Source organism: Copadichromis virginalis, linkage group LG3 (genome assembly GCF_057382275.1).
Source record: "Copadichromis virginalis isolate Kocher_CV1m ecotype Utaka linkage group LG3, C_Virginalis_male_GT1.1, whole genome shotgun sequence".
NCBI lineage: Eukaryota > Metazoa > Chordata > Actinopteri > Cichliformes > Cichlidae > Copadichromis > Copadichromis virginalis.
Window position 1 is genome coordinate 46,164,581 of NC_140620.1, and position 14,522 is coordinate 46,179,102.

Genomic DNA, 14,522 nt, shown 5'->3' on the forward strand with positions numbered 1-14,522 from the left:
GCTATTATTTTTCTTTAAAAAAAAAACACAATCAGAATATAGAATAAAAAAACATCCAGTTCATTAGTTTTACAGATTAAGCCGAACTGGTGTTTTGATCTTACGCTCTGACCTCCTCAATACAGGCACGATGAAAAATCTCAGATGCTGAGATAATGACCAACAGCATTCTGAGGAATCTATACCTGCCAAAAGGTGTATTGAAAATGCAGTATTATCAACTTTTCTCATCCAGCTTTATTTGCCAGAAACCCTGTGCTGCATCTAGCTTTGAGAATAATTTGGCTCCTCCCATTTCACTCCTCATGCTTTGGTATCTCGTAGTGCTCACGTTGTATGTTTTGGTTTTAATCTCCAAGGTCCGTGCATATTCTCAGTTCATTTCATAAAATAATCAAACCTTTTAACTTTGTGCAATAAAATACAACACAAAATTAACATTGTGAAAAATCAAAATATAGGCATGTGTTTTTAAGCTTATGAGCATTTTTCCCCATAATCTTAACAGGACAACCACCAAAATTCACACGATTGTTTAAAAATAATAAATTGCATGAATATAGGAAATCTTCTTCTCAGTGGTTGAGCCTTGTCCTCTTTTTTTATAGATCAAGGCCAGAGTAACCCAAGCTTAAAGTGTTCATTAACGTATTTGCCACATAGATATAAAATAAGCTCAGAGATTAAGCAGGTGCTAACCACTGGGTGCTTAGTTCATGTAAAAATGCAGTTTGTTGTTGTTTTGGTTTATATGCTGAAATTGTTTTATGGGTGTATGTTTGTGTGTTGTATATGAGTGTAGACTTGTATAGAGTTAAACATGTATGGATCAATCAATGTTGAGTTCTGAATATTGATTTGTAAGTAATGAAATTTGAAATAAGGGGGTGGGAACAGGAAAAGTGTAATCCTACTCCTTTAAAAGAACACACATTGTATAGACATAGAGATATAAATGAAAACTTGATTTTTTTTTTTTAAATGTTTTGTATTGTTTGTTTGTTTTTCTTATTTTGTCTTGTTATTTCAGTTATACTGGCATGTTCAAAATAAAATTCTATATCTATCAAGTACAACCACTGCAAACATATGCTCTATAGGATATGATGGTGGACATTAAACATCACATATTTAAAATGAGCTTAGTCTTAAACATATGCAGAAATGATTTTAATCCATTTAACACTCATGTGAGACATTTTACTGCTGATTAATTAGTTTTACTTTTGATACTTTATGCACAATTTTCCAATAATAGCTTAATGTGTACTGAGATGTTTTCATAATATGTTTTTGTCTGTGTGTATTTTAAGGGGGCAATTGCCTCTGCTAGTGTTTCTGTAAAAGTCACCACACACCACTGGTTTGCTTATATTTTGTTTTTTCAGTTATCCTGCCTCCCCTGTGTCTTGTTGTCAAGTCTCTATCTCCGTATTTGGTTATTTTCTGTTTTATTTTGATAGTTCTTTGACTCTTCTATGGCTCCATTGTGTATTATGTTTAGTTTTCCTTCTCTTGCCTCCTTATTCTGATTTAGTGTTAGGTACTTTTAGCTTCCCAGGTGTGTTTCATTCCACATTAGCTCGCAGTGTGTCTGCGTGCACTTAAACCCTCAGTTTATCTTTGTTCCTTACGCTTTGTTTCCTGCCTGTGAGTTTTTCCTCATTTTATAGACTTTATTTTCTGCCACTTGTTGGACGCTTCTTCATCAGAATAAAGGTTTATTTTTTGTTCAGTTACTCCATCATCTTAGTCTGCATTTTGGATCCACCAAACATGACCCCGGTATGTGTTTTTGCTCAGACACCATGAAGTTTGACCAATGTTGTCAATGTTGGTTATGTGTGCATGTGACTATATGCCATGCAATCACATGTCTTAGAGTATTTAAAAGTAGAATGGGAGGCAGAGCCTTCAGTTTTCAGGCCCCTCTTCTGTGGAACCAGCTCCCAGTTTGGATTCGGGAGACAGACACTATCTCTACTTTCAAGATTAGACTTAAAACTTTCCTTTTTGCTAGTTAGGGCTGGACCAGGTGACCCTGGATCCTCCCTTAGTTATGCTGCAATAGACGTAGGCTGCCGGGGATTTCCATGACGCATTGAGTTTTTCCTTTCCAGTCACCTTTCTCACTCACTATGTATTAACAGACCTCTCTGCATTGAATCATACTTGTTATTAACCTCTGTCTCTCTTCCACAGCATGTCTTTATCCTGTTTTCTTTCTCTCACCCCAACTGGTCGCAGCAGATGGCCCCGCCCCTCCCTGAGCCTGGTTCTGACGGAGGTTTCTTCCTGTTAAAAGGGAGTTTTTCCTTCCCACTGTCACCAAAGTGCTTGCTCATAGGGGGTCATATGATTGTTGGGTTTTTCTCTGTATCTATGAAACGCCTTGAGGCGACTTTTGTTGTGATTTGGTGCAAGTAAAATTGAATTGAATATGTGGTAGATGTTTTTCATTCCATTGCATATTTTGTTGATGGGATTCTAACATTTGTAAAGTTGTAGTCACACGGAATGTCTCTTAACAGCTAGTTATTTGCATTTAACATGATGGCACATTGTGTCATGTACGACTGAATATGCATAATAAGACTTTAAATAACTAATTGTTTTTTTCACACCTTTTTTGTACAGTTACACTCACACCTCATTGCATTTGATTTTTTAATTGAAATTAATTTAACTAAAAACAGGATCAACCAACAAAGAAAAAATAGATACAATTTACAGAAAGCATTATTATCATTATTAATATCATTAATGAAGGACGCATTTGAATCAGAATCGTGTTTATTGGCCAAGTATATGTGCAGACACATACAGGGAATTTGGTTCCGGTAGATGGTGGCTCTCAAGCACAGCAATGTAAAACACACACACACACACACGTGTCTATATACACACATTACACATACATACACATACATACACAAAGCTGTGTAAACCAACTATAAATAACGAATCTAAACTTATATACATAAAATACAGAAATGAATGAGGTGGAATGAATACTACAGAATGTACATAAGGTGCAGCTGCAGTCTGGCAGTGGGAGCAGTGTGACAGGTCAACTGTTAAGAAGGGAGATGGCGAGGGGAAAGAAACTGTTCCTATGTCAGGCGGTCCTGGTCTGCAGGCTTCTGTACCGTCTGCCAGAGGGCAGCAGATCAAAAAGTCTGTGTCCAGGGTGTGAGGGGTCTGTGATGATTTTCCCTGCCCGTTTCCGGGTTCTTGAGAGGTGCAGGTCCTGGATGGAGGGCAGGGGGGGGCGCTGATGATCCTTTCTGCTGCCCGTACAGTCCGCTGCAGTCTGCTCCTGTCCTGTTTAGTGGCTGCTCCATACCAGACTGTGATGGAGGAGCACAGGACAGACTCAATTACCACAGTGTAGAACTGGATCAGCAGCTCCTGTGGAAGACTGTACTTCCCCAGTTGTCTCAGGAAGTACATCCTCTGCTGGGTCTTTTTGAGGATGGAGTTGATGTTGGTCTCCCACTTCAGGTCCTGGGAGATGGTTGTACCCAGGAACTTGAAGGTCTTCACAGTCGACACAGGGCTGTCTGATATGGTGAGGGGGAGCAGAGTTGAGGGATGTCTCCTGAAGTCCACTGTCATCTCTACAGTCTTAAGAGTGTTCAGCTCCAGATTGTGCTGACTGCACCAGAGTACCAGCCGCTCAACTTCCTGCCGGTATGCAGACTCATCACCATCTTGAATGAGGCCAATGACAGTGGTGTCATCTGCAAACTTTAGGAGTTTAACAGCCGAGTTCTTGGAGGTGCAGTCATTAGTGTAGAGGGAGAACAGTAGTGGTGAGAGGACACATCCTTGAGGGGCACTAGTACTGAGGGACCGAGTTTCAGAGGTGATCTCCCCCAGCCTCACTTGCTGCTTCCTGTCTGTCAGGAAGCTGGTGATCCACTGACAGACAGCTGGTGACACGCTGAGCTGGGAGAGTTTGGAAGAGAGAAGTTCAGGTTGAAGGACGCATTTCAAGCAGCCTTTGAATTGGGACAGCCTTCGTTGCATCGCTGTGACTTAATCGGCCTTAAAATGTGGCCTTTAAGGCTGCAGACCCTGAATTGGGATACAGCCGATGTACGATTGAACTGGCCTTGTTCACTGTGGTAATATGGTAATATGAAACTGAAATGTATGGATACATTTGCACATATGCATACCCCTCTTTGCCCTTTCAAACAAATTTGTGCCATCAATCATTTGTACTGACATTTCATTTGAGCAATTGAAATGTACTTGAATGGTTAAATGCAATTCAATTTCATTATGTCAAATTTGTGAGGTATGGTAATATGGTAAGGTAGAGACAATTAACACAATTAGTACAATTAACAAAAATAAAAAGATTAGAATGCTCTAACTAACCATTAACAGCTCCATGTACATGTCCCAGCATGGGAAATTAGAGTACAACACAGATTTTTGTTATAAGTCAACAGTCTATGTACTCCTGAAATGACAACTGTTAATTCAAACAACACACATACACATGAAACACACATGCTTCATTTAGGCATTTTGTATGTGATGCCAGACATTATGTACTTTGCTGGTTAAGAACCATGAAATGTCTCTCAGAATAAACAATGTTTCAATCAAATTTCACAGGTGGCCAGTACCACCACTTTTTTTTCATATATTTCTATGATTTTTTTTAAGTTGTTTTTGTGATGTTTATGCATAAATCTTTCACGTGACCCAGGAGAGAGGAAGGAAGTTTTCAGTGTTTTTAAAAGCTTTGAAATTTGTGACACATGAAATAGTCCTTGTTTAATAAATTGAGAATTACTTGTGCTTATTACAGTCATTGGAGAGAAGCTGCCTTCATAATCTGGAGTCTTGGGAGGACATATTCTGAACTCAGAGTGGAGGTAAACAGCTACTAGGTACAAGACAGAAATAAATAATACAAAATAATGTTTTGTAAGAACATCTAACTATAAATATTATTAATATATACATACAGGATAATAATACAGCATTACTATTATTTTACCCACAGCTCCATGCCGTTAAGTGAAGACAGCATTGTTTAATATCAAGAGGGAGTTAGTCTCTCCACATTTAGAGACTAAATGTGTTTTCAAGACTTGAAAACACATAAAAATCAGCAAAACTGATAGATTTTGCATGACAAACAGCCTCGTAGCTGATGCATACATGAGACACAGAATTTGACAAATGGGAGTGAGAATTCAGAAAAGCAATGTACACCTGGGTAACAAATGCAGAAACAAGAATTTCCAATTTTGGAACAGTTGCAATAAAACAAGAAACTTCAGACATGAGAGAATTTCTCACATCTTTGAAAAGTGAAGCCTCCACAGTGCTGTCTACACGGGGTACAAAGCTTCTAGAAAATCTGACACAGTATTTTATTTTATTTCGTAATATTCTCTTCTTCTTCTTCTTCTTCTTTGACGTAGGCTGCCGGGAATTCCCATGATGCAAGGGCGTATGTCTGACAGCGTAGATTTGGCATGGACGGAAGGGACACGTCCCCACCAATATCCAGCTATTATAGAATTGTCCCCACCAATAATTTGATCTCTTCGAGTAAAGAAAAACAAACCCGATAGAAAGAAAAAAAACATCTGTCAGCGTCTTATTCACCCAGCGGTGCAGAAAGAGTTAAATTACGTTCTCTACTGGAGTCCTACCTCATGTGACAAATATGGCCAATGTGATTGGCTGAGCCTTTCAGGGAGCTCTGTTTAGTTTTAGCAGCGGCAAGCCTGCGCTGCGAGGAGGAGAGGAGGATGGCAGCAACAAGGAAGAACCTGGATATAATTTTTCAAAGAAACCTGTCAGTCACTTAAAGCCAAGTCCACTCATAAAATGTGTCCGTCACAATAACGTTACAGGCTATGCTAGGCTTTGGCCCACATCAGTCTAAAACTGTATGTAACCATGAATAACGTGTTTTGTAAACTAACTGCACAACATGCAGCACTATTAGTTCTCTCGGTCTCAGAGCAGCATTTCTAATTTTGATTGAAACTGTCAGAGAAAACGGCAGCTTTGAGCAAGCCAGGATATTAGTTTACAGAGGCTGTTAGAATTATATGTCTAACGTTAAATGTTGGTGACACAATAATTTCATCCTAATGGTACTGACATATTCATAGGGTTACTTTTTGAGACAAAATATCATGAGGTAGTCATGATTTTGCAAATATTCCAACCAACAATGGTGATACAAGATCACAGGTGAAATTGGATGATGACTTGTTGGTTCATGACTGTATTTGAAGCACATGTGTGACTGCATGTATGTGGAATGTCTCACTGTTATTTATCAGGTGACCAAATCTACGCCCTTGCCATGATGCATTGAGTTTTTCCTTTCAGTCACCTTTCTCACTCAGTATGTGTTAATAGACCTCTCTGCATTGAATCATACTTGTTATTAACCTCTGTCTCTCTTCCACAGCATGTCTTTTATCCTGTCTTCCTTCTCTCACCCCAACTGGTCACAGCAGATGGCCCCGTCCCTTCCTGAGCCTGGTTCTGCCGGAGGTTTCTTCCTGTTAAAAGGGAGTTTTTCCTTCCCACTGTCGCCAAAGTGCTTGCTCATAGGGGGTCATATGATTGTTGTGTTTTTCTCTGTACCTATGAAGCGACTTGAGGCGACTTTTGTTGTGATTTGGCGCTATATAAATAAAATTGAATTGAATTAAATGTCTTGTGTCTTGAATTTTATGGCTTGATGTTTATGTCATAATTCTAAATACCTGTGTGATCAATGAGTGATCAAAAGGTAGTTTCTGCTTCTTCTCTTTACCAAGCTGACCTTATGAATGAAAAGCACCATAGACACCATATTCTGTGCACGTGTCATCTATCATATGTTGTTGTATGAGCTATCTTTTGCACACAATGTTCTAACTGTATTCTGTGGCCATGGCAGATCACTTGTCATGATAAATATTCTAGGTTTACACCCCGTCTTTCTCAGAAAAACATGTAGACTGTGGTAATGTTCTTTGTATGGACCTTTTCAAAGGTAACAAAACTAATAAAGACTACCTGGTTGTTTGCACTTTAATTTATTCCAGATTTCTACTGAAAGTACTTAAATAGTGCTACACCTCTAAGTATAAATGAGCAGTTACACAACTGTACGTTTTCTTTAAAAAAAAAATACACCTCAGTGTATTTGTCTAACATTCAGACACACTCAAACTTACTACTTAATACTGGGAGCAGTATCTTGCTGAAGAATATGTTGCTTGTAGCCTTGAACAGCCAGGGATCAAACCACTAACCTCCCGATTAATAGAACACTTGCTACCTGCTCTAGCTACACTAAAGCCAACCTAAGGATACGCCTGTGCATCCTTGATTACAGTTCCTTCTGAAGTCCTGATGCATTTTAGAAATCGGAGCATCGTTCAACATGAAACACTAAGACAGATTTTTTTCCTTTTACCACCATACCTAGTGATTTTTTTTCTACAATACTGAGCATAACTAAACCAAATCTATGTCAATCTGAAATCTGTTCCCGTCATTTTCTTTGATAATATGAGATATCTTTGTTGTTTTATCAAAATGTACTTTCGTATGTTGTGATTAAACCGAGAGACCTGATAGCTCCCCCACCCCAAAAAACATTCAAGAGTAAAACCAAATTAATGTAACAACACAAACAATCTCCCAGCAGTCTGTCCAACAACAGCAAGTACAGACTTCATTGCACGGCTTAAACCAGACGACCCGGAAGAGAGGAGGAGAGGAGTAACAGCGTCGAGAAGCAGGAAGGAAATGCTGATATGACGCGTTTGAATTCCTCACCTTTGGCGCGGTAAGTTATTTCTCTTACCGTTTTCTTCTGACGGCATTGCAAAATAATCTTTATGTTCGCGTAAAAACAGCACACATTGTAGACCTACTTTTTTTTCTTAACATCACAGGATTTCAAGCTTACTTGAGACCAGGATAAGTCTGAATTCTTCAAAGTGTACGTGTTGCGCCGAAGTTTTACCGCCTTCAGTGTTCTCAGCCTGTATTTCCCGTTGCGCATCCTCCTGAGATTTAAAGTAAGGATTCTTATTCAGTTATAGTAATCCGAATGTTTTAGCAAAATATGATAATTTCTCTGTGTTTTCTATGTGTAATACGTTTACTTATATTGGTAAACAGGCTGTAGTGAACAGGATTTAAAGAAATGACCTTTTTACAAGTATCTATAACTCTTTTTTTTAGTAGCTACATTATAATCAATTCATTCCGTTTTGACGTAAAATCTGATAATACTGAAGTTAGCAGTAATAGTCGGCTGTCCAGTAATGTGTGTCTGTGATCGTCATAGCTGAGGCTCCCTGTAATAATATTTGACTGCGTTGGTATTTTTGTTTTGTTTGTTCTTCCTTTTGAATCGTTCTTGAGGCCCCCTGCTTACCCACAACCCAAGTCAACAGGCCTACTCCCGTTTGTACTGTTTTCTACGATAATGATCACATACCAAATCACTTTGTTTAAATTTCTAAATTATTGAAATACTAATGTCATAAAAACCTTCAACAGGAAATGTGAAGGGGGAATAACGTCTCTAAATCCCAACAGTAAATTTCTCTAGTCTCATTCTGTAATGAGAGATCATGCCTTAAACAGCAGACACCCACACTGACACCAAAAGTAAAGTTTCTTACAGTCCTACAACAGTTAAACACTTAAAATCTGTCATTTAGCCTATGGATAACTGAAAGAGACCTTAATTATTGACTGAACTACCCATACATACTTCAGGCCCGTGTAAAGAGTGTGGCATTTGATAGTTTAGATGCAGTTTGTTTTAATGCAACTGTTTTGCACTGTAACAAGATGTTGTGCATCTTCTCTCCAGGTACTGTATGTCATAACACAAAAAACCATAGTCACAAAGGAATGGAGAGAAGACAAGGTCCTGTGTAAACGCTTTAAAACACAGTTAAAGGCTGCACGCACAAAACCTCCATTTGTAGTCTAAATAGAATCTTAGGCTTCGATAGACATTTATAAACAGCTATTAAAAAAACAAAATGAACATCCTTTAAACTACAGTTTTAATGATTTTAATGCCAGTGCTTTCTCTTTCACAGGTAATCTGATGCAAAAACATGGATATTATCACTAAAGTACAACTGAGAGTCTCCCCACCAACAGAAACACATCCTATAATCCAGTGCATAACTAACAATGACCTCAAAGAGCTCAGTAAATTACTGAAGGACAATAATGTTAATGGAGTTTACCATTGTAGCAAGTGTAGTGATTATATAACCCCACTGATCTCTGCTGTTGTAAATCACAACAGAGATATCTGTTCTTACCTTTTGCGTCAGGGTGCAGACCCAAATGTACCTTCTGAACTCCTATGGGCACCTTTGCATTATGTCTCACTGTCCGAAGCACCTCTTTATTTTGTAGATCTATTGCTTGAGGCAAAAGCTAGCCTAGATGGATGGAGTCCTACTCCTCTGCAACAACAGATATTCACACCAATGCAAATTGCAGCCATTAAAGACAGGGAGGATATCATGAAAAGGCTCATCTCTGCTGGTGCTCTGGTGACACTGCCATCCAAAAAAGATGCTCAATGGCTTATGGAAAGTAAAAAAATATCTCAGATGATTAATCACTTTGCATCAAATGGAGATAGAGTGTGTTCCCAAATTAGACATTTTTTGGATATGGAAATTGCTATTTGTGAAAAAACATCTGATGAAGTTTTTAAAATGTTCAACAGTCACATGTTGTTAGAGCATCCTAGGTCTCATCTGACCATGATTGAAATCCTTTTTACTCTTACTGGGAGATGGAAAGATAAATACTGCCAGGCTTGCATTAAATGGCTAAAGAAAACTGGAAATGTGAATACTTACATTGAAGGTGCAGCCAGTCGCTTTCCAAACATCCCCAAGACACATGTAGAGGTGGCAGTTGAAAGTTTGAGTGCAGTTTTCTGCACAATGGAAAACATATCAAATGAGCATGCAGTAGCTGTAGTTCCACAACTACTGAAACTGCTTTGCTTAAAAGAGAGACCTGACATCTGTGAATCAGTGCTACAAACATTGTATGTGATAACACAGAAAACAAAAGGCACAAAGGACTGGCACGTCAACTTTTTAGAGAACTTATGCAGAACAGTTGCCCCTTTTGTAAATGAGCAACACTCCACTAAGATCAGGATTTACACGTACGCTATATTCGCAAACCTGGTGTCAGTTGAACAGACAGCAAATATTTTAAAATCAGTGGGCATAACTTCAGTGCCCGAGGACATACTGACATCTGTAGAAATGGAAATAAATGAAAAACTGAAAGAGGTGCTGAGGAGTCTGAAAAAGTATTTCAGCAGGTCAAGCTCAGAATGTGAGGGAAATGCAGTCTCAACTTTAGTCAGGAAGAAGAAAAAGAAGAAGAAAAAGAAGGAAAAGGCCCAAAAGCAAGAAGACCCAAATGATGAAGTTTCCACTGCAGCAACTGAACCAACAACAGAAGTTTCTGCTATGGAATCAACTTCAAATTTAAAGCCTTTTGACTACAGCACCAATAAAAATGCAGAAAAACAAAAATGGCTTCCAATCAGCAACAGGTGGAAGGACAAACTGGAGAAACTTGCTGGCACAGATGACAGTAAAATATCCAGAATCAGAAGCATTATTTATGTGAATGATGCAGAATTCAGAATAGCGAAGGGAAGTGATGGTACTGAAGTCTTCTTGGGGCTGAGAGAGGACGGCACAGAAGTTGCCATTAAGAGAATGTCTAAAAGCAACTATGACGTGCTGAAGAACGAAGAAGGAATCCTACGACTTCCTGAACTCGATCATCCTTATATCGTACGATATGTTGATGCTGCAGAGGACGAGAACTTTGGATATCTTTGTCTGCAACTTTGTGAATACACCTTGGAAGAACATATCAAGAATGATGACCATGACCCACAGATGTTAAAGAAACTTGTCAGACAAATTCTTGAAAGTCTAAAGGTGCTTCACTGTGGAAATCCTAAAATTCTTCACCGAGATCTCAAACCCCAGAACGTTTTGATTGGTAAGACATGTTTGAAATTCAGAGAAAAACAAAACAAAACAGATGTCATGAATTAATGATTTATTTTCATGAGTTTTGTACTTTATGCCTCCTGCAGATGTTACTGGGAGGGCAAGATTAGCCGATTTTGGCATAAGCAGACGCTTACTCAAAGGCCAAACAACTTTACGTACATGCAGTGCAGGAACCAGATGCTGGATGGCCCGAGAGACTTTAGCAGAAGAAGCGGAAGAATCTGTCATATCATACAAGTCAAGCACTGACATCCAGGTAATACAGGTCCATTAAACTTGATTAACTGAAAGATGCCTTGGTAAAAATACCTAAACTGATGTGTTATTATTAAGGTGGCAGGCATGCTGATTTATTATATCCTCTCTGGAGGCAACCATCCATTTGGCAAATCCTTTAGATGTGAGTCAAACATTTATGATGGAAAGTACAGTTTGGATTATGTTCAAGATGTGGTGGCAAAGGATCTCATCGAGTGGATGATCAACAAAGAGCCAAAGGACAGACCCAAAGTAAAAGAATGCTTAAACCATCCCTTCTTCTGGACTCCGAAAGAGTAAGGAAGTCATGCTGTAACAGAATCTGCGATTTCTAGTTTAACTTTAGTAAAGCAAGAATAGATTTGCTAATGAGAGCCTAAACTGTGAAGGATTTTCAATCATTTTCCCACACATGGTGGAAAGTTTTCAGTCTGTTACTTGGCTTAATCCATATGTTGGGAAAATGAGGTCAAACCGTCTTGTACTCAGACAGGCACGTTAACATTGGCAGCAAATACTAAATTTGTTTCATACATTTCTGTTCTTGTCTTTTTAAGCATGACTCTTTTTTGCTGCTCCTGTTATTATTCAAGATTTTCCTCTTAGTTTTATGTTGTTACTTATAAAGCGTAATTTAAGCTTTATTTCCAGGCAGTTTGAATATTTGAGAGAGACCGGCAACAGGGAGGAGGTGGCAAACTGTCGAAATGCCGATGAAAAGCTGATTGGTTCACTAGAAGCATGTGCTAATGGATCCTTCAAACTGTGGAAAAATAAGGTGACTTACAGATGAGAGGTCAAACTTATGTATTCCTAAAGTCCAGTTCATGACCACCATGTTTTGTTGTTGCAGTTTCCTGAAGAGCTGGTTCAGAAGATGGATGGCAGAAAGCCGTACCCTGAAACCACGCTGGGATTACTGCGCTTTATACGCAATTTCCATGAGCATAAGTAAGTTAAACTAAATGAAAAACATTATTTCATGAACACATATTCATATGTGTATATATATATGAATTTCTTGTAACTATATGAACATATCACAAATATTTCTGATACTATGACAGATTTGGAAGCTTACTTCTCTGTTACTACTCATTAATAAAACTTTCCTTGTTCACAGTCGTGAGGACGCTCCTCACATTGACGTATTGGTGTTATTTCCTGATCTCTTTGGGTGTGTTTACAAGTTTACCAAGGATAAAGGCTGGAATTTAGAAGGAAAGAAGGAAATGTTTCAAAAAGAAGAAACAAAGGACATTTGTACCGCCTTTACAATAATGTCTACAAGTACGGACGACCCTCTGAGTTTCCCAGTACAGGAGTCTCAATAGTGACTTTAAACAAAGTTGAATTCAGTAAGGACGAAGGCTGTCATAAAGGCCTGTACAGTGTGACAACCATTCAGAGAAAATGTATATAAGCAAATACTAGAAGTACAGATGTTAATGAAAGCTTTGAAGGATGCTTTATTTTGTTCAAACATATGTGTATATATAAGAACACCACAGAAACCAAACTAGCAAAATTTGTTCTGCACAATAAGCCAAAGTTTTGCACCTGTTGTTCATTGTGACCACTTTCCAAATCCTGATAGAAGGAGAGATGGTATTTTAAGGGAGCTACTAGTACTAGATGTCAGTAATGTTATTTGTATGGTTTTATATTTAGTAGTTAATTTAAAATGTGCTATTATGGTGGCTGTATTTGCAAATGTTAGTGATAAAAATTCTTTGTTACTTTCAGCTTTAGTAGATAGATCAGTGGAAAAACGACAGGAAAGCAGGGGCAGAGAGAGAAGGGGGAAGACATGAGGCAAAGGACCGCGGGTCAGACTAAAACCTGGGCCGGCCCTTCTCGGCCATATGACATGTGGGCGTCTGCACAACGCGCTGAGCTAAACTGGCGCCCAATAAAAATAAAAATACACTGGCGATACTTAAGAATAAATTCTTCCACTTCTGTTTTTATAGACAGTGTTATTCCAGATAGGAAAATGATAAACCTACTTTTTCCTTTTTTAATGTATTTTATTTTGGTTGTGTGAAGCAAATACATAGCTTAAGTATGCATTTTCATTTTTGAAAATTTATATATAACATGTCAACTGTATACTAGTACTATGCACTATGCCAACTTTTCTATTCATGTATTTTGAATTAAAGTGAATGTCATTGAGAATTTACCAAATATATTAGAATTTGTATGTTTTATTAAAGATTTTATCTCATGTTCATATTGTAAAAAAACTGCAAATTTAATGTTTAGTAGCTAAATAAATTCCTTTTTTTTTTTTTAAAAAAAGTTGAAAGATGTGCTTCTTCCGTTCGCCAGCATAGTTGAAATCAGGCTTCAGAATGTGGAAATGCTGAATTTCATTTAATTACATTCAATTAAAAACATAGTAGCTTGCAGATCTGAAACCAAAACTGAAATGTCTTGAACCTGGGTGCTTTCTCAAGGCCAAGGGTGAGAAACTTGACTGGCTTTAAAAATATGTCCAGTTGTACAGGGGCAAAATAACCCCTCAGCACTCTTGTGCATGATCTCAAAAATATTTTTCATGAGTTCATGACCTGCAGTCAATTGTTTTAAGTATAACTGAATACTAATCTGTAATGGTGGCTATATAGTGCCAATACATTCCATTTACAGCACATGCTTTACTATGTTATTAACACTGAATGAGCAGTGGCCCTTGTTTGTTTGTTTGTTTGTTTCAGGCTTTTTAGAGTGAAAACGCCTGGCCTGATGGTTCCCAGCAAGGTTTTCTATAACAGGTCGCCTCTCAACAAGCTCCTGCCTTTATAAGCTGATATCTGGTGTTTGCGAGGGGTATCTGATTGGTATAAAGTTGGTTAAAAGGGGGGCAGGGCTAAACACCTTAATCAGTCTGTATTAAATTTACTATATAAACTGCCTAGGGTCCCTGGATTAGCAACAGCTTCTGGAAATGATGTATAATTTCACACAATGTGTATAATTTCTTGCAAATTATACACATTACCAAATGATCACTATAGACCTTATAGTCAAAGGAGCTTGCAAAGAAAAGCGTCTGGACTTCTTTAAGTTGCTTGAAGACGTTTCACCTCTCATCCGAGAAGCTTCTTCAGTTCTAAGGTCAAATGGTGGGGAGCCCAGATTTAAACCTAGTGGGAGTATCCCTCCCCAAAGTATATT

The 14,522-nt window shown here is 38.3% G+C and overlaps 2 protein-coding genes across 2 annotated transcripts in view; one reads left to right on the forward strand and one right to left on the reverse strand.

Annotated features, from left to right (window-relative positions):
• Positions 1 to 14,522, reverse strand: part of LOC146715010 (uncharacterized) — a 92,082-nt gene that overhangs the window by 18,190 nt on the left and 59,370 nt on the right. The gene's annotated exons all lie outside the window — the stretch shown is intronic.
• Positions 9,113 to 13,643, forward strand: LOC146715013 (uncharacterized). The gene is made up of 6 exons (XM_085451366.1): positions 9,113 to 11,067; positions 11,165 to 11,337; positions 11,415 to 11,635; positions 11,991 to 12,117; positions 12,193 to 12,290; positions 12,463 to 13,643. The coding sequence occupies exons 1-6, from the start codon at positions 9,126 to 9,128 to the stop codon at positions 12,671 to 12,673; spliced, it is 2,772 nt and encodes a 923-aa protein (XP_085307492.1). The 5' UTR covers positions 9,113 to 9,125; the 3' UTR covers positions 12,674 to 13,643.